Source organism: Echeneis naucrates, chromosome 1, assembly GCF_900963305.1.
Source record: "Echeneis naucrates chromosome 1, fEcheNa1.1, whole genome shotgun sequence".
Taxonomy (NCBI): Eukaryota; Metazoa; Chordata; class Actinopteri; order Carangiformes; family Echeneidae; genus Echeneis; species Echeneis naucrates.
The window spans coordinates 8,562,215-8,580,692 of record NC_042511.1 but is presented as its reverse complement, the minus strand read 5'-3'; the positions used below and the strand labels follow the sequence as shown (position 1 = coordinate 8,580,692).

At 41.6% G+C, this 18,478-nt stretch overlaps 1 protein-coding gene across 3 annotated transcripts in view; it reads left to right on the top strand.

The window, feature by feature from the left end:
* The first annotated feature begins 1,599 nt into the window (after nucleotides 1-1,599).
* The window catches only part of grk4 (G protein-coupled receptor kinase 4), a 43,158-nt gene continuing 26,279 nt past the window's right edge, over nucleotides 1,600-18,478 (top strand). For 2 of the 3 annotated variants that reach the window (XM_029499164.1, XM_029500036.1), the window contains exons 1-2: nucleotides 1,600-1,916; nucleotides 13,117-13,212. In XM_029499164.1, coding sequence (XP_029355024.1) covers nucleotides 1,865-1,916; nucleotides 13,117-13,212 — 148 coding nt within the window. In that variant the 5' untranslated portion in view covers nucleotides 1,600-1,864. Of the gene's footprint in view, nucleotides 2,131-13,116; nucleotides 13,213-18,478 lie in introns of all 3 variants that reach the window. The other variant, XM_029500847.1, reaches the window with a different exon arrangement.

Here is an 18,478-nt window from a genome sequence, read left to right as displayed (position 1 = left end):
AATAAATTGTTAAGTTTTCTAAATAAATAGATAATTATTAGAAATTTGCCTTCACCTTTATTAGACCCTCAAGTGAAATTTTCAAATACATCTTATTACTCAAAATAAAAATCAAGAATACACTTGAATAATACTGCCCAAGTAACGTCCCTGTGTATTTCTGTATCATCATCACTAGGTGGCAGCATTGAATATAAGTGCGATAGAGAGCGATAGCGCTGAGATCTGTCAAGTGTGTCTTTTGCTGCTACAAACAACCCCACACTGGCATCCAGCAAACCCTGGAGATACTGATGGACATGAGCATTGATGTGTGACTGAAATAACTAACTAACTACATAACTATACAGGCTGTTTGCTTCTTTAGGAGTTCCCACTGATGGAATGGACTAAGGACATACATTTCCTTTAAGAGGATCCTTCCTTATACTAAAACGAAAGCAATACAATTGCATTGAGATATAACACTTACCCAGAGACAAGGCGATGTCAAAGAAAAGCCCTACAAACTCTCACTTGTGTTGCTGAATCCAGATCAGATCTCTTTGTCCAGCTCATATGACGTCACTAAATATGTTTGAGCACACCCTGGTTGTAAATGTCCCCAAACCAGGATTGCTGTCTGTGGGAAAAAATTAGATGGTGTTGACGTCTAAGGAATTGTGTGTAAAAAAAAAAAAAAAGACAGTGGAACAGTTACGTACTTCACATGTGATCACATGCACCTGTTTTTATTACATTTAAAACACATGTCCAACTGTCCAATAAGAAAACCTGAAAAGAGTAACGTTTAGTTTTCATTGATCCAGTAAGTTGACTTCTTCCATCTGTCTGTGACAAAGTAGAACTGAATCTGGTGCCCTTCTGGTTCTCCTGTGTTCTGGTTCTGGTCCGCAGACAGCTCCGGGCCTCTGTGAGCTAATTCTACGGTCCTGCCAATGAAATCCAAAGTGAAAGTCCCCCCAAAAGCTTCTGTCTCTATCTCTATCACCACGCTGAACAAAAGCCACAACTTCTACGGCATCCTAACAGCTGTGCTGCCCCTCTCTTGCGGCTCCACGTGAAGCTTTGTGAGCTCAGATCAGAGAGCTGAGGCGGATCAGTGTGGTCATGAGGAGGAGAAAAGCAGCGTGTTATCGCTTTTCTCCAGCCTAACGCTAACGCAGCAACTGAAAAGCCCTCACACCACCGTTCACACAATAAGAGGTCTGTATCAGGCATTTGCGTTTCTGAGAACGTGTTTGCCAGCAGCGCATAATCATGGAGAGGAAATGTTCTTCTTATTGTGCCCAATTATGTTTGAATGGAAACTCATTTAAAGTAGATTCAGTGAGGGGAATCGAGGCCTCCCGCAGGCTGTCCCTCTAACGCCGTGTGCGGCTGAGGCGAACGGAAACGACACATGGGAACGTTTTTTTTTTTTTTTTTTAATCCAAAACGGCAACAAATGGCGTAAGCATGAAATGTAACGTACGCGTAAATGCACTTGTGTGTGAAAGTGTGTGTGGTTGTAAGTTGATCCCTCCTACTCTCGCTGGTTCGTTGTGCCGAGGAGGGGCTAAGAAGAGGAGGAGGAGGAGGAGGGAGCCGAAGCAGGAAGGAAGGCAGGCGGAGAGGGAAGGGAGGCAGGCTGTGAATGCTAACGAGCCCCGCCGTAACCGTCCAGCTCCGTAGGTCGGCTTTGATAAAACATCTTGCCATGGAGGGGACCGACGGCCGCTGTTGAACACCTACTATGCGCCAGTGTCACGTTCGCCCTGCGCGCGTGCAGCAGCCTCTCCGCCGTCGGCGCGTTTGATCAGAAAATCCGTCTTTTTCCGCCGAGTGAAATGTGTCGCGACTGCTCGGGGTTCACATTCTGACAATGGAGATTGAAAATATCGTGGCCAACACGGTTCTCCTGAAGGCGAGGGAAGGTAAGATGTGCTCCGTGACAGAGAAAGGGAATAAATGAAATGTTTGTTGTGTTTGTTTGTTTGTTTGTTTTTTCTCCCCCTCTCTCCCTCACCCACCTCAACGACACGGTCATGGACGAGCCCCGGCTGTCGGCGGTCCTCCCCGGGATTTAGGCTCCCTCCGCTCTCCCATCCCTGCGCAGCGCTTTGTCGGCTGAAATGAGCTGTTTGTTCGGTGTGTACCGGGCAGGTTTACCGTAAGGCCCGGGGAGGTTGGGGATGAACAACGCAGGGAGTGTTTGCAGCATCACGCTTATGGCAGCGTTGCATTAGATGCTGTCGAGCAAAAAAAAATAAAAAAAAAAATCACACAAGCACCGCTGGGTTTTGTGCATATTTTCAGTTTACGGTGATGTGACGGGTATTTAATGCCCCCCCCCCCCATGACATGGCACTGAGTGTGAGGTGAAATGTAGCTGCGACAGTCAGCCTCTTCTTACCTGTCACCGTAGGTTTGTGTGTTTAGAGCCCCGTTAAGGAGCTAAAGTGGATTTGACGCAGAAATGAGCCACTGGGTTGATCTGTGAGTGCTGACTGGGATCTGTTGGGATGAAAAGATAACGTTGGATTGGAGGTGTGAGATCCAGGAGGATGGCCCTCCAGGATCCAGTACCCCGGCGGCCCAGGCTGCAGCAGCCCCGGGTGTCCCCCCCCCCCACCACCACCACCAGTACCCGTGTGTTTTCCAGGGGATGGCAGGGCAGCCAGTAAGTGGGCGCAAGGTGGGAGAACAATCTCCACCGTTTTTCCTCCTCTGATCTGATCGGACACCAGCAGCAGGGTCCGTCTGCGGTCCCGGAGGATGATGTGCAAGTTGATCCGCTCCACCGCTTCACTGGGCGGTGAAGTCGCTCCTCAGTGCCTGGAGCTGCACGGCTCTTTGTGGGGGGGTGGAGGGGTCGCCGCTCAGTGTGCGTGTGCGTGTGCAGAGGCCTTCCCTGCTCACGGTTTGCGTTACATTCAGTTCAAGACTAAACGCCAACACTGCTGTGAAATGGATTATTCACAGCGGCAGTGAATCCATTTCATAGCAGCAGCTACTCCTTAGGAGGCATCATCATTAAATGGTGCTGGGCATTGTCATGAGCATTACTCAGTGAGGTTATTGTAAACAGCTCAGCTCTACAGGCTCAATACCTGTCAGAGTCTATAGTCCTTTTATCAACAGAGGCTGCAAAAGGCCCTCTGTGATAAATCCATCTGTATGAACCAGAGTGCAAGGACCCTGGTGTCTGCATAATGTGCCCCCAAAATCCTCCTGATTTTAGGTCCAAGGGCAACACTTCTGCTGAGGCATTTGTTGCTTTTTTTCATGGAAGATTGATTGTTATTTTGATTATCTGCATCATGTATCATTTACTTAAGAAATGCAAAAAGTGATGTGAGGTTGTGCATAATATTTTAGAGCTACAATTAAAGCGTGCCTAGGTAAAAAAAAAAAAAAAAAAAAAGTAAATAAATTAAGAAAACAATCTCATCAAGATTTTGATTGAGCTGTTATAACATCATGTACAATCAGTGTTTTTTTTCCTGCTATATCATTTATGATAATTATGAATGGATTAAAACAGCTATTGATCCCCTGTTTATTTTTTTATGGCACACACGAGAGATGATTTGAATGTACTTTTCCAATGATGGGTGTTTGTTGCTGTGAAAGTGTTTTCTTATGCCACTGTGAAAGTTGTCACTGCTGGTATTGTCTCAATTTACGGAGCAAACCTCACTTGAATCACACAAACCCATAGAGCGAAAAACTCCAGTGCATCAGAGGTCACGGTATGGGCATTAACTTTTTTACTCCACTCACGTTCATGCTACATGGCATCAAACCTCTGCACAAACTAGACGGCTACACAGAGGTGGCTTTTGAGTTGCATGGAGCTGGATCCAAGCCACTGAGTCAGCAAGCGCTTGCGCTGCTGATGTGTCCTTGAGCAAGACATTAAATCAGTTGTTCTAAAACTCCCTGACCTCCCTGCAGAGAGGGGAAATGACAATTTTCCGGTGTAGCGCTTATGAAGAATGCTTCATGCACGCAGATCATAGGCTGCCATGGTGGGTACACAATTTTCAAAGAATTAGTACCTTATCAATAATGTCACTCTTCAGTTAGTTCGTCCCTAGACAACTTGTAAGCCTGCTTCCACAATGATAAAAACCCCTCTGCTTATGAGTCACCTTTACATACCTGTTGGTGTGAAACTGGGTGGCCAGAATTGAAAAGTGTTACGACAGGGTGTGCCCCATCTACCACAGTTGAAATGACACGTCAAGGGAAGTGGTTAGAGATGACACTATTCCCAACGCTCACCACTCCTGGCTCTGTAAATTTCATGCATTCAGTTGGTGTAAAATGTAGAGAGGGAAACCGCCACATTTAAAGTATTTAGATAATCCCTTTGTCCCAGAGCTGCTCTGATGGTGTAAGGACAGCATCGGATGAGGTGAAAGTCTGCCACTGTGAAAAGAAAGTTTATTGTTGAAGCTTTCCTTGAGGGCATACTTGAATTATTTTTAAAATCATGACTGAGAATAGCGAGACAATACCTTTTGGAGGAGATGTAGACCCCAGTTTATGTGGACATAAACGTATGGCCAGACATGCCAGAGTTGTCTTCAGTGTAGTAGTTTGCTTCCATGTCGTCTCATTCAGCATAACATCAGCACTAACTCATGAGTAATTGTATTGAGTGTAAACCGTTTGCTCACTGCTTAGTACCCATACCTGTCGTTGACATATATGCCATGTATTGGCTGCTGTGCATATTGCTGTTAAAAGCACTCAAGATCATTTAGAAACAGTGCTATCGTAGTTTGTCCTGTAGACTCTACTGTTTACAATACTTTGCAGCACCTGAGTTGGCAGAGCACCCTATCACAGCAGAGCAGATGGTACCGTGAAGTCTGTTAAGAATGTTGACTCTTCAGCTGTAAAATACCTTTCCTTCATTTACATTTATTTACCAAAGCTTTTTGTTAGCCAAGTTTGAGAGTTGTAATTTATAAAAAAAAGAAAAAAAATGTATTACACTTTCAAATGCAGTTTACAAGAAACTAGAACTCTTGTTGCTAAACATTCAGTTGCAGTTCAGTGAAAAGCAAGCTGTGTTGTGCAGCTACTGGAAAATATATACGTTTTTAAATTTTCCACTCTGCAGACCTTGCAAAAATCATACAACATTAATCCTTATCTCCCTGCTTATGCTGTATTGAATAAAAAAACCTTGCTAGGGCTGTAAAAAAATTTTCAGGGAACTTGTTTTATAAAAGTTGTTCTGTGAAATTGTTTGTCATTCAGGTAGGACTAGACAGATGACAACAGCATTAATTACTACTTAAAAAAACGATCCTGTGTAAGCAGGAAGATGATTTAAGCTATTAAGGCATGAGCATGTTGTGAACTGCCCCGTGAGGGCAAGAGGAGAATATGGATGCTGTTTTTTTTTTTTTTTTTGGTGACAGCTCGCCATCACCTCGGGAACTGAAATTTGAAGTATATTTCAGTTGTATATCAACTATTTGCCAGAATGGCTCGTTTACTTCAGCTATTGATGTGGACATTAATACAAGTTTTACAGGATGAAATCTTAACTTTTAATTTTCAGCTGTTAAAGAATAGCATGTTTTCCTGTGTAATAGATTGGTGTGTTGTGACTGACTTTTTGAAAGAGTGTTATGTCGGTTCTAAGAGGTAATGAAATAATCAACAGGGGACCCAACACAAATACCAGGAAAATGGATGTGTTCAGACCAAGTATATCAATTCTACACTGACTTTTATGTTCAAATTATAGTTTGACGGGATGTGAGGATTATTTCAAATTGCATCTCTCTTTCCTCTCTCTTTCATTGTTCCTACTGTCTTCATAAAAAGGAAGGAATATGGATGGCCCAGTGGTGAAATTCCTCTGACTACAACAGAAACTTTAATCCTGCTCATCTTTGATTCATTTCCACCTTACAAGTTTGAAGCTTTGATTTCATTTTTTTGTGTCTCAGCCCCCTTCTCTGCCAAGCTTGTAATTAGAGGCCAGCAGGTCCTCTCAGACCACTGGTGAGGGTTTTCCTGTGACGTCAGCCAGTGTAGCTTTATTAGTTTTGTGGCCATCACTGGCTTAACACTTGTTGTCATCACTTTGGGGTGTTTCCTCCAGCTGAGCCTCGTAAAACGCATTACTTTGTGACTGTCCTTTGATGTGGGGCTTATTTTACAGTCATGACACCCACAAATGGGCTGTGCGGAGAATGAGCTTCGGTTTTGTTGCATACGCATCTCTCCTGCATGGCATAAGCAGCGACGCTTAGCTGGGTGGCTACTGGGAAGTTCATTAGCACCATTTCTCGGCAAGTTGGCTGATCGTAAAGAGAGGCTTTTTGGAGGCAGTTTGTGCACATCATAGGGACATTGTTCCAGCTACTTTACCAAATGCTAAATGGGGCTTCTTCCTATGAGAAGCCAGCTGTCTGCCTGGTTTTAACAGTGCGTAACATTGAGTGTACTTATGGTTCAAATAAATATTTTGTTTCGCTTAAAGGACATTCAGAGGGGCCAGACAGAATCCAGTAGTCCAGTAGCAATGCATTAAATGTCAAAGGCCCCTCCTGTTTTATCAGTTTACCTTTTGAAAAGTGTTTTTTTTTTTTTTTTTTTTTTTTTTTTGGTGTCTGCCCTGGGTTAAAATTAATGTCAATCCTACCTTCAAATATAGTTGGTGTTGAAGGTGCTGTCTTATCAGAGATAATCTTCAAGGCATAATATGTGCTACGTGTTCCACACTCAAGGGCTCAGTGCTGCTGTGTGTGTGTGTGTGTGATTCTTTGTGTGTGTGTGAGATTCTGTTCTTTCAGCATGGCCATGAAATTAACTAGTGGGCCCTTCATCTGTGAGCAGGGTCTAGATAACATATAGATGATTAACCTTTTAGCTTGTGCTGTTACACACTCCGACTCTTACGGTTCTCCCTCAAGTTCAGTCTTAACCATGTTGCCCCCTTCGCCACACATTCACAGACTGTTTTCCCTCTAGACACAGGGAAAACAAGGGTCAGTTTTCAAGCACGTCTCGGCGAGATTTAATGGAATATCTTGAATGCATGGAGATGCGGTAGAGGAAGGAAAGGTCTTGCAAAACAGCACAGCATGCAGCTGGAATGAGGAGCATGCTGCATGCGGTATGTGTGCGCCTGTGTGTTTTATTTTTTTCTGATCATGTGGAAAACTGTATGTCCTACCTCGTGTTACCAGCAGCCCTCCCCTCTCTCCATGCTCGTTTGTTGTTGTCATGTTGTAGAATTTGCTAGATTTTGTAATGTTGGGTCATATTTTTGCACGTGAGACACGCCTTTCCTCTGAGACCCACAGTCATAAGAATTAACTAAGGCATAACAAGAGCAGAGAACTGTTTATATGGGGGAGGGGAGCAGGGAGCTGAAGTCACAGAGGATGAAAAAAAAGGGAAGGGGGGCATGTGAGAGAGGTGAGGATTAGAGGAGAGCTGCCTGATATTCACATGTTTCTCTTTTCCTCTCTCTCAGCTGATGTGTATCTTTCAGTGCAAGTATACAGACGGATTACCTTATGCAAACACCAGGCCTTTGCTTTGAATAGGCAACACAGATACTCGGAGCTAATGTTTTCCTTATCAGGGGCTACTCCAGCCAATCACACTCTGTACGAGAGAGCGACTGGGAAAGCAACAGGCCATTCATTTATCATGGCCTGGCTCCATTGTGCTCTGTGTGCGTGTGCATGCTCATATTACAATGGCCGTAAACTATGTGTGACCCTCTCTCATTTCCTACCATTTAAGTCATGTTTTTTGGGAGAGCACCGCTGGCATCCAAACCCATCCTCCACCTCGCAAGGCTTCTGCAGGGTGAGGGTCAAATCAGGCCAGGCATGGGCTGGTACCAAATATTCAGTGTACGATTACCTAAGACAAAAATACCTTGGTAAACAGCGTTATCACTGTTTTGAAAGTTAGAGAAATTGCTATTGGTGCCAAAATGTAGTGGAGGTACTCAGCTTCATATTTGGCTTTTTACTCCTTTTGTCTTTTCCCTTTGTTTCATGATCAGAAAAAGAAATATACACTGACCCAACTGTGCTTTTTAAGTCCAACCTCTAGGAATCAGGCCTCAGGCTCATTCATGAAGCACGATGTGCCTGCTTCCGTGGTCAGTCTGCCTCTGTCACAGATGAGCTGGGTTTTCTGGAGTTGTGGCTGTTATTCTGAGTGTCAGTATGTGACATGTGTTCAGCAGCTTCTCCCATATGGTGATGCAAAATAAAGACAGGCTGTGAAGAAGTGCAGCGCTGTGCTGCTTAGTATTTGCAACACATCTGAAAAAAGCTGGGAATCACAGCAGAAAGAAGTTGCCAGTGATGCTGTTTCTCTTTCCAAGTTATTTTCCTTTTTTAATTTAGCATGGCTAGTTCTGTAGTTATTACAGAACAAGTTCTTTGTCAAATAATTGCCCCATATATTCACACATTTGGTATAGCCAATTTTTTCACATTATCATGTACATTCTGTTGAAGGGTAATGTAGAGCGCTGTTTACATTATTCACATTATTGTAAAATCTAGAAATTATTCATAAATTCATTAGTTAATTGCTCAGTTTGTAAAATGTCAGTGTGTGGAAGCCAGTGATAACAGAAAACTGGACTGTACATATTCTTTGTTAAATGCATTTATTTGGGATAAATTATCTAATTTAGTTTAAGAAGAAAAAGTACTCCAGGAATGTATAACTAAAAAAAATCTTATCTGACCCATGGCTAGTGTTTTTTTTTTTTTTTTATTAAAGAGTTAAAAATATAAGATTAAAATATAATTTTTCATTAAATATGTTGTTTGTGAGCAGGAAACATGCCCAGCAGGACATTTCACAGTCAAAACAATAATATATTTACTTGCCAGTGCTCTCAGGTTGACAAACTGTAATATAAACATCCTGACAACATGTCCTGTGTCTCAAATGCATTTTTGAGGTTTTTGTTCTGCATAAATATGTCTGTGCTGAGCTCATACTGGTGGAATTAATGCGTCCAGGCTATTTTTGCTTGACTTAGATTCAACAGATAGATAGAAATCAATGTAATGCTACTGAGCTTTCTGAACAATCAGAATTTTATTTACCACTCAGGAAAGCAGCAGCCTGTACCGTACCTTTGCTGAATGTGAAAATAAGCCATGAACTCTATTTGAACTGGCATTAAAAATATATAAATGTGCTTTACTGGATGGAAGCTGCATGAACCCTGATATAGTTTGGGGGGGTTCTCTCTGAGATGATACTGCCTTGGTGTATCCAGAAGCTTACAAACACAAGCTGTGAGAAAATATAGCCTCCTCCCTTTTCTTCTGTGTATTTTCTTTTTCTCTCATTTCTCAAAGATGTAAAGTGGATTATGCTGCTGGTGGTGTATCCATGCCTACTTTAAATAGCACACAAAATCTGATAAGGTATGGAAAGTGATACTCACAAGCTTTGCAACAAATTTTCCATAAAATTTGCATTGATGCCAGTTGGCAAGCTGTGTCCATTTAGAGAAATGACTGATCGATTGGGGGGACGTTGGTTACCTGGAGTTATTTCATCTGTGGACATGACTGAGTCTTTGTTGGATAGCTGACGGTAGTGACAATAGGAAATGCTGAAGGGGATGATGAGGCAATGGTGGCCAGATGATGCTGGTAACATGTTAACCCATTTGACTGTTGTGTGACCAGGATGACTCCCCCGCCTCGCTGCCTTAAATCTCCCAAGAAAAAGAATCTACGTCCTCTAATGTTCTTACATCCAGTCTTTTCTTTCTTTCAACAACAACGCAACTTTTGAATCTCGTCACGACTGCTCACGCACCTCACCCCCGTCCAGAGGTCCTGCGTGATGATCTCAGCTCTGGCTGTAACTCGGCCATGAATGAGTGCCGAAACTCAAAAGTCGGTGTTTATGAAGGGCCCCGTCCGCTCGGAGGGGAGAACCAAAGTTAAATAAATACTTGCTCCATCCTGTCTGCATTAAGGGCCGACACACATGGCTTTGACGTCAGAGTGACATTAAACAGGGTGGGGTGGCCAGCTGGCTCTCACAGGCATGTGCACACACTCACATACCCACAGATGGCTCACTATTAAAACCTCTGTCTTTCTGTTCTTGTCATTGTGTTGTTCTTTCTGACTTAATTACATCTGACCTCAAGTTCAGGTGACACATCGTCTTCATGTCTTCGCTGCTGTATAGAAAAGTTGCCACTGCTGACCATTGTTTCTGCTGGATTCCTTCTAATAACATTAACTCCTGACAAAAAATCTGTTGACAGTTTGTTCCTTTGTGTTGAGCTGGTTTGACTGTTCATCAGTCATTTTGTGTTTTTGGCTCAAAGGGGTGAAAGGCTTTCTACTGCAAAATAAGTAGCATGTGAAACTGGCTAGCGTCACATGGTGTGTGTTCAGTGTTTACCTCCGACATTTATCTTTGCTGCTTTTTCTTTGTGCTTTTTTTCCCCTTAACTCTTTCACTGGAACAAAGAATGATTTTGTCTGTTACTTTTTCTACATATGTGTATATGTGTGTATATCTAAATTTAGCCTGTAGCCTCACAACAGGTTAGTCAACATGCCCATCAACATTGATGGCATGTAATTGGAATTGAATGAGCTGCAGTAATACAACACAGACGTGTAGCTGCTCACACTGGTCCTGTTTGGCATTTCAAGGTGTGACACAGTAAAAGAAAACTGTCCCTTTCTCTCTGTGTGTGTGTGAGCTACTGTTGCATGTCTTGCTGAGTCTGTTTTTGGCTGTTATTGTTCACTGAAAGTATAGGACATGATTGAAAAGTATGGTGGCGTGCTCAAGTAGGAAAAGGACGAGGATGTTTCTGTCAAGGTGGGCGCGCACACTCTATGTACAGTATGCTGTGCTGGTTTTATTGGGTTTTGTTTTGCAGGTGTTTGACCACAGTGAACCCACTGTATGTTTGTTTTGAGTCCGTCACATGTTACTGCCGGACCAGCTGGTGCACTGTGAACTTGAGGGGGCAGAGGATTTCCCTCTCCGTCGTCCTCAATCTGTCACAGTCTATAGGGGTCACTAAAGCTCTGGCACCTTTACTGACTCTGTCTTTTAAAACAGTATTGAAGTGAAAGAAAAATCAAAATCATCAAGAGTGTGTGTTCTATTTCAGTATGAAAAGCCAATAAAAAATAAAGTACTGGCATCTGTGCATTTGTCAGGGCTTTAGTTTTGTTCAACTCTTTAAATATTTAGATTTAAAGTTCTGTCAATATCAACGTGAATGGTGCATCATTTCTAAAGTAAGGTCACATTTCACACACAATGAAATCACATGATTATTTGCAGTGAGCTTTTCTTTGTTCAGACGGATTTGATCTGTAATTACATGTAAAAATCTAATGACAATATATCGATATGATATCTAAAAATTGTCCTAGCGGGTGAAATAGTATGAATGGTTTTGTAAAAAACCTTTTTTCTTTCACGTTTTGGTTTCAAAACTCAAAAGGGTACAACCAGGAACTAATTGATGAGCCACAGCTCAAAATGTATGCATTTTTCTGAGGTACTAAGAAGCGAGTCCTCGTCCAGATGTGCTGCATCTTGGCACTTTGTGTCTCCTTTAAGAAATAACAGCCTCTGGATATTTTTTATCAGCAGTAAAGAAGAGGACTTTGGTTACATAAAGCTGCTTCAAACAAGCTAAGTGTGATGTTGGGTCATTTGTGGCCAAAGCTTTAAAGGTGCTTTTATTGCAATTTATTTCTTTGTTGTTGTTTTTTTTTTTTCGCATGTGGGTTTTTTGTGGCATTTTGCTGATGAATAAGCATTTGCACCATCTGAAAGGTACATTTCAAAATCAAAGTCAGAATTTCAAATGATACACAGGTTACACCCGTGATTTGGAAACAGCGGTTGAAGATGAATGAATAAATGAACGCAGCTTACGTGTAATTTTCTTAAACTGACAGTAAATATAGTGTCAGTAAAATATCTCTGTGTGTTTAAACATCTTTGGATTTATGTGTGCTTTTTTTCAAGCAGGTCAGCAGAAACTAGGATGGGACATTTGGAGACATTTTTAGGAGTATTTATTTCACTGCTATTTTCCGCTTTTTGGATCATAGGCACTAATATAAAGGCAGACATCAAACCAAAAAGGGAACTCTCCCCTTTCAAATGTGGTTTGATTAAACAATAGATTTTTCAGGTTTAACCATAATGTCAAATTTTTACGTTGTTCAAACTTAATGGGAATTTTTTCCTTACAAAGGCCATTCTATGTGAAGGGCAAAGTAAAAATCCATAAAATCATAGAGAAAAAGGGGAGAAAGCCAATGATTATTTGGTATGTTTACCCCAATTAAATTTCCTTAAAGCTTTAATTTGGTTCATTCACACATAAATACACAGACAAAACCTCAAATAAGAGCATTTTAAGAGCACTTTAAATGTCTATGTGTCGAAGTGCTGGTTTGCAAATCAAAGCGCTGTCTCATAGGATCACTGACTTCTCCAGCCTCCTTGCTCTGTCTGCCTCAGGGTGTAAATACCTCCGTTCACCCCAGTGAGACCACTTCTCCAAGCAAGCATGTGCATGTGCATACGAGCATGCACACACACACCAACCTACTTCCACTCTTCAGTAAAATATATGTTGTAACCCTGGTGGTCTAAAGAGCACGATTTTGTCCCGAGGTTGTTCACCCCTCACATCAGGGTCATCTGGTCTGTGTGTGTGTGTGAGGGTGTATGAGATAATCCATGAACATTATTTTAAAGTTATGTTTGGCTAATGTTTGACTCAGCTCCAGGGAGAGAGCCCACTGTGTGTGTGTGTGTGTGTGCGCGTGTTGGATGATCTTTGAAGCTGTCAACATTCTTTACCACATGCTCTGTCATGATGCATAGAGGCGACTGGCGAGATGAAACAGCTGTCCCTGCTTGTGGTTAGCAAGGTCAACATGCTCACGCTCTTTCTCTCACACACACACACTCACACACATGCTTGGCCGGGTGTCGTCTTGTTCTGTAGTTGAAAAGGCCACTAGATGGATGGGGTTAAAGAATCCAAATGTGACACTGACAAAGCCAGTTGACTGATGTTCTGATGTCGTCCCTGTCTCATAGGTGGAGGAGGGAAGAGGAATGGCCGCAGTAAGAAATGGAAGGAGATGCTGAAACTCCCGCACATCAGCCAGTGTGAAGAGCTACGTCACACCATCGGTAAGATGGATTGGGGGAGGGTGGTGGGGAGGGGGTGGGTGAAAGATAACATGCCATGCTGTATCGTTGGGGTGTGTCTGAATGTGGGAGGAAGTTCAGATTGGACTTCCTTCCTGTTTCTACACGTCTCCACCCACAGTTACAGGCAGGGGACAGGAAACATAGTGTGTGCGTGCATATGACTCCAACAATCAATTTGTACGCTGTTTCTTCATCTCAAATGCTCTTAATATTTTGTTTGTGTCTGACTCTTTGTCTGCTCACACACCAAAAAGTCTTCAGCCCTGCTTCCTTCCCGTTCTCCTCCATCAGGTTTAATTTGAAAGAAGGGGCTGGATTCTCTCTAACCCTAACCCATGTTGCCCAGACAAGTGCTCTGCTCCTGGCCAGTACTATCCCCTTGCCCCCTCCACACACGCTGGTTCTCTGAATGCCACAGCACTGTGTGTGTATGTATGTTAGTGTGTGAGTGTGTGCGTAATAGTGCGTCACAGCTATTGCTGCCAGAGATTACAGTGCACCCTCCCCCACAAACTCTCCCTCTCTCTTTTCTATCTTCATGCCTCCCCCTCCCACTATGTGTATCTCTCCTGCTCCCTCTTTCCACCACTTCAGAGCAACAGCAGAGTGGGAGAACAGGAGAGGTATGGAAAGAGCAGGCAAAAACAGAAACAATTTACAATGGAGGAAGGATCTCTTCAGGACAGGAAAGCAGGAGGAAAGGAGATGTAGATGCACATACTTCCTACAGTGATATCTGTGATGCAGTGTTCATTGTGTTCCTTGTGGATGTGTCTTCATATAACAAATCATTACCCAGGGATCAAATTATCATGAACTTAAATATATCTGTCGTTAGCTGGGATAGATTACCTGCTCAAGAACAGCACGTAAATATCACTTCAGTGTCGAGGATCACTGTACCTGTTAGATATCTTGCATATTTATATCCATTTGGAATATAACTTTTCGTGTGTGTGTGTGTGTGTGTGTGGCAGTTGTTCAGGGTTACACACGTCACTATTACATGGCACATATTATTACGTAATTTCGCTATCACACAGAGCAAGATCAAAATCCTCCCCTTGGCATACTTAAACACACAGACGTGCGGGCACGTGCATGCACACACACACTCCCAGGAGTTGAACATGCGCTATGTTGGCACAGCTGATAGAAGCATACAGTGCAGCAACTGATAGCAGTGTCTTTGTTGTGTCTTGATAATGTCAGGCATTTGACCTTAGCCTTGACAAGTGTGCAGTAATTCTAGGAAGCCTAAATTACATTATGTGGCCTGCGGGCACTTTGTCCGCAAGCTCGCAACCACTCTCCATCTCTGCTTCTCTCCCTCTGTCTCCCCTCTGCTTTTTTCTTTATTCTGGTGTCCATCCAGCACTCAGAGCACATATGCAGATTTTTAAACCTGCTTCTGAAACCAGAGGCTCTTTGGATGGAGGCTAACGGCTCTTGTTGCATAGCAGCAACACCAGTGGAGAGTGTTGGCCAAATGCTCAGGTCTCACGTAAGTGTACTCACATTTGTGCACATTATCTGGCCATTCACTTTCTCTCTAACTCACTTTGTCTTGGCCTAAATTAGAGTTTTAATTAAGCTGTAATTGCAGCTTGTTTCACTGAAACAGCAAGCAACGAGTCCAGACTTGTTCAAGCGCTCTCTTGTTTCAATCCTTTCATTTCCTGGCTCATTTTTCTATGACATCTTGCTGTCTTATACACACTCACCCTCTGTTTTCCATCTTTCTTTCACATTTTTTTTCCTCCAGGATTGGGAGAGAGGGCTTGTTTATATGCAAAGAGATATGTTTTCTTGGATGGAATACTGGCCTGTATTCTCATATTCAAATGATGCAGTCACCAATGAACACACACCATCACATTTAGAGAAGGGCAAGAAATACTTTATCAGCGGCAAAATCAGTAAAGTAAATCTAAAAAATCAATAAAATCTGCATTTAGATGTAGACGCTGACACAATTGTGTGTAAAAGATGTTCTCATATCTGTTTTTACAGAACTGATCAGGCCCTTTTTTTTTTTTTTTATAATATTTAACCCTGTAAGGATGAAAGGTAATTGTTGCTGTTGTATGGACCAAGTTAACACTTTGTAAAGTTAGTGTTACAGTATTTACAAGAAAGAGAAAGCAAGAATTTCCAGGGAAATTGCTGTTTTATTTACGATGAAGCTCTAGTTTGCAGTGTACATAGGCTTGCTCCCTCAGTTCCGTATTTCAGTATCAGAGGCATTTTCCAGTACGAGCATTGTTAAACTAAAAACAAACAAACAAAAAAAACTGTCCCCAAACCTGACCTAAATGATATCGTTGAGTGACCTAAAGTCATCAACTCAAGTCAATAACTCCTACTGTCATGTATGGTTAAGAAGTGGTAGTGATTTAAAATAAATAAATAAATAAAATATATATATATATATATATTGGTGTTGCTGTTGCTTAATAAAGTACTAAATGTTACTAAACATTTAGTTACTAAAGTTACGAAATGCATGGAAATCCTTTCAAGAACATTTCACACTGTCTGACTTTTTTTTTCCCCCTTATTAAACAGACGTGTCAGCTCAAACAGTGATGAGTGTTGTTATTAAATAGTGGGCAAGATCCAATAGCCACTGGAGAAGCTGTGGACTAGAACTTGATGGAAACTGTCTACAAATGAAAAAGAACAGCCACTGAAGTCATATATAGGTTTCTGAAGCCATCTTGGCAGGTCCTGACTTCATCTTCCTCCAGGCTGAAGCAAAATTGGGCCAAGGGGTGGGGGCAATGTAAGGTTTAGACTTTTGTGAATGCAGGTTAATTTTAAGCATACAATCACCAAACTCAAAGCCATATGCTCTCAATTATGCAGAACCTTAAGCCTTAATAAAGTATTAACAGGTGACTTTCCCCTAATCATTTGTCATAAAAGAAAAGTAAACTATAGATGCTGAAGCTGTGCACCAGGCTGTAAACGTGTTTATTTCTGATGTCAAGTTGGACATTTTAAGATGGGAGTCTATGTAGATAGATTCAGTTTTGGAGCCAGACTCTATTGGCCATTAGAGGAACTGCAATTGTTAACACTTCTATTTTTTTGACTGTTAAAGTTGCTGATGGCTATCTCTTAATCTGTTGCCGTCATTATGGCATATAAGAACAACTCCCGAAATAAAATATGAACAAAGGAATAGACTCTGTAATCCTCTCCGTTTCGTTCCAGAGCAGCAGAGAGAGCTTTCAAACTTAATTTTCTTTTCAACCAGAGTGGAAAAGCTGACTTTGCTGAATCTGGTTTGTTAAGGTTCGCACTGCCTGGTTTCAAACAAACTGACTTATAAACATAATTCACGTGTTCTAACATGTAGACCTTCTTTCTTGAGTGCAGTGTTGGTAACTTGTCCCACGATTGTCCAGATACACAATTTTAAGGGAAGTGGACGTATTTGTTTACATGGATGACTTTTGGCTTTGTCAATCAGTTTTTGGATTACACACAATTCAAACAGCATTGTCCTCACCTGGTGAGATGAATCAGTCTACATGAGTAAACACGCCAGAGTTCAAATAAACTACTCCAAAGTACAAATATTTTAAAATTAACCTTATCAGCGCTGTCTGTCCGTCTGTGTGTGTGTGTGTGTGTGCGTGTGCGCGTGCGTGTGTGTGAGAGAGTGGGGGCTTACTCAGTTCACAGCTGAACACAGCTGATAGGGAAACACCAAAGTTGGCTATCAAAGATGAAAGGCAATGCATGAAGGCAAGTGCAATGCAATATAGTTGTACCTCTCAGTGAGTTTATCTGAAAGGGCCTTTGTTCTCAGATTTAAAACATAGCGGTCACACATCGGAGAAGGAAGCAATAAAAATATATCTATCCTTGGCTGTAAACTGATAACTTCGGGTTTTGTGGTCATATAATTGGTGAGGCTGAATGAGGAGAGCCAAATTGTGGAGCAGAAGGGAATGCTTGGTAAGAAACAGTGGAGCAGGGAGTGCTGTTGTGAAGATCTGATTTACTGTTGGAAGTTGTCCTGTAGCTATCACCACTCAGAAATTGTCATCTCTTGCATCCTTCCTCCCACCTCCTTTCACGTCTGCACAGTCGTATGTGAATGTGTGTGGCCTATTCTTGTTTGTATGTTTATCTTGTTTAATATGTGTGTGTGTTCATTCTGACTGTCAACAAGTGCTGGAAAATGTCCTGGGTCTTCTTCCTCATTTGCTACCAGAGGAAATGTGACTGAAATGGACATCATTAGTCCTAATAAACTGGAGCCAGCTGCACAGACACACACAGAAAATGTGCTAACATACAGAAAGCACAGAGACCAAAGTAGTGTGTTTTATCATGTAAAAAAAAAAAAAAAAAAGAATGTACTATGAAAAAATTATAATTAAAAAAAAAAGCTTGATTTGACACAAGCTCTAAAGTCTCCACTAATATTTATTTTGTCAGCATTCAAAGACTCCCAGACTGAGCCGCAAGGGTACTCTGGATTATTTTTGTGGTATGTTGTTAGGAAATATGAAAAAACAAACTCCCTATTTTGTATAATCTCAAATTATATACACAGTTTCTTTTGTTTCTTGAACTCTGATGCATGCTGAAAAATTTCTTCTCAATGGTTCGGTAATATAGTAAATCCTCTCCACAATTTTAAAAGACAAACTTCTTTTCATGTTTGTCATGTAGCTAATTTGCCATTAATAAGGATATGAGACGTATAGTGTGCATTCTCTTTCCTGAAGCTTTTGTTTCACTTCTGTTGGATTGTATAAACAGTCATTCTGTTTAACAGTTTAGTTTTCACTGGTAGCTAAAGTTAACGAATGTTAATAAAACGGCGTAAAGTGCAAAAAAGGAACAAAAGTTTTAAAATGTTTCTAAACTTTCTTAAAGTCCAATGAAAAAACTGGCCATTTCAAGCAAACTTACCATACAGTACACTAATGACGAGTTTAGTCTGGCAAAACCCCTGCTGAGGATAACTAACAGCAGGCTAGCACAGTAGCTTTTTATATTTGTTTAAATGGTAGTGCTATCTGACAAGGGATTTTTTTTCCAAGTTTTTCAATCAAGAAACTTCCTGTTGCAAATACGGGAAGCTAAAGCTAGTCAGCTGAACTAAGCACGACATGAAAAAGGCATCCAAGGATTTATTGCTTAGTATATTAAATAGTATTACGAACGTGCAATTCACCAAAGCAACCACACTCACCCTTTTACACCCACTAGCAGAGTAATG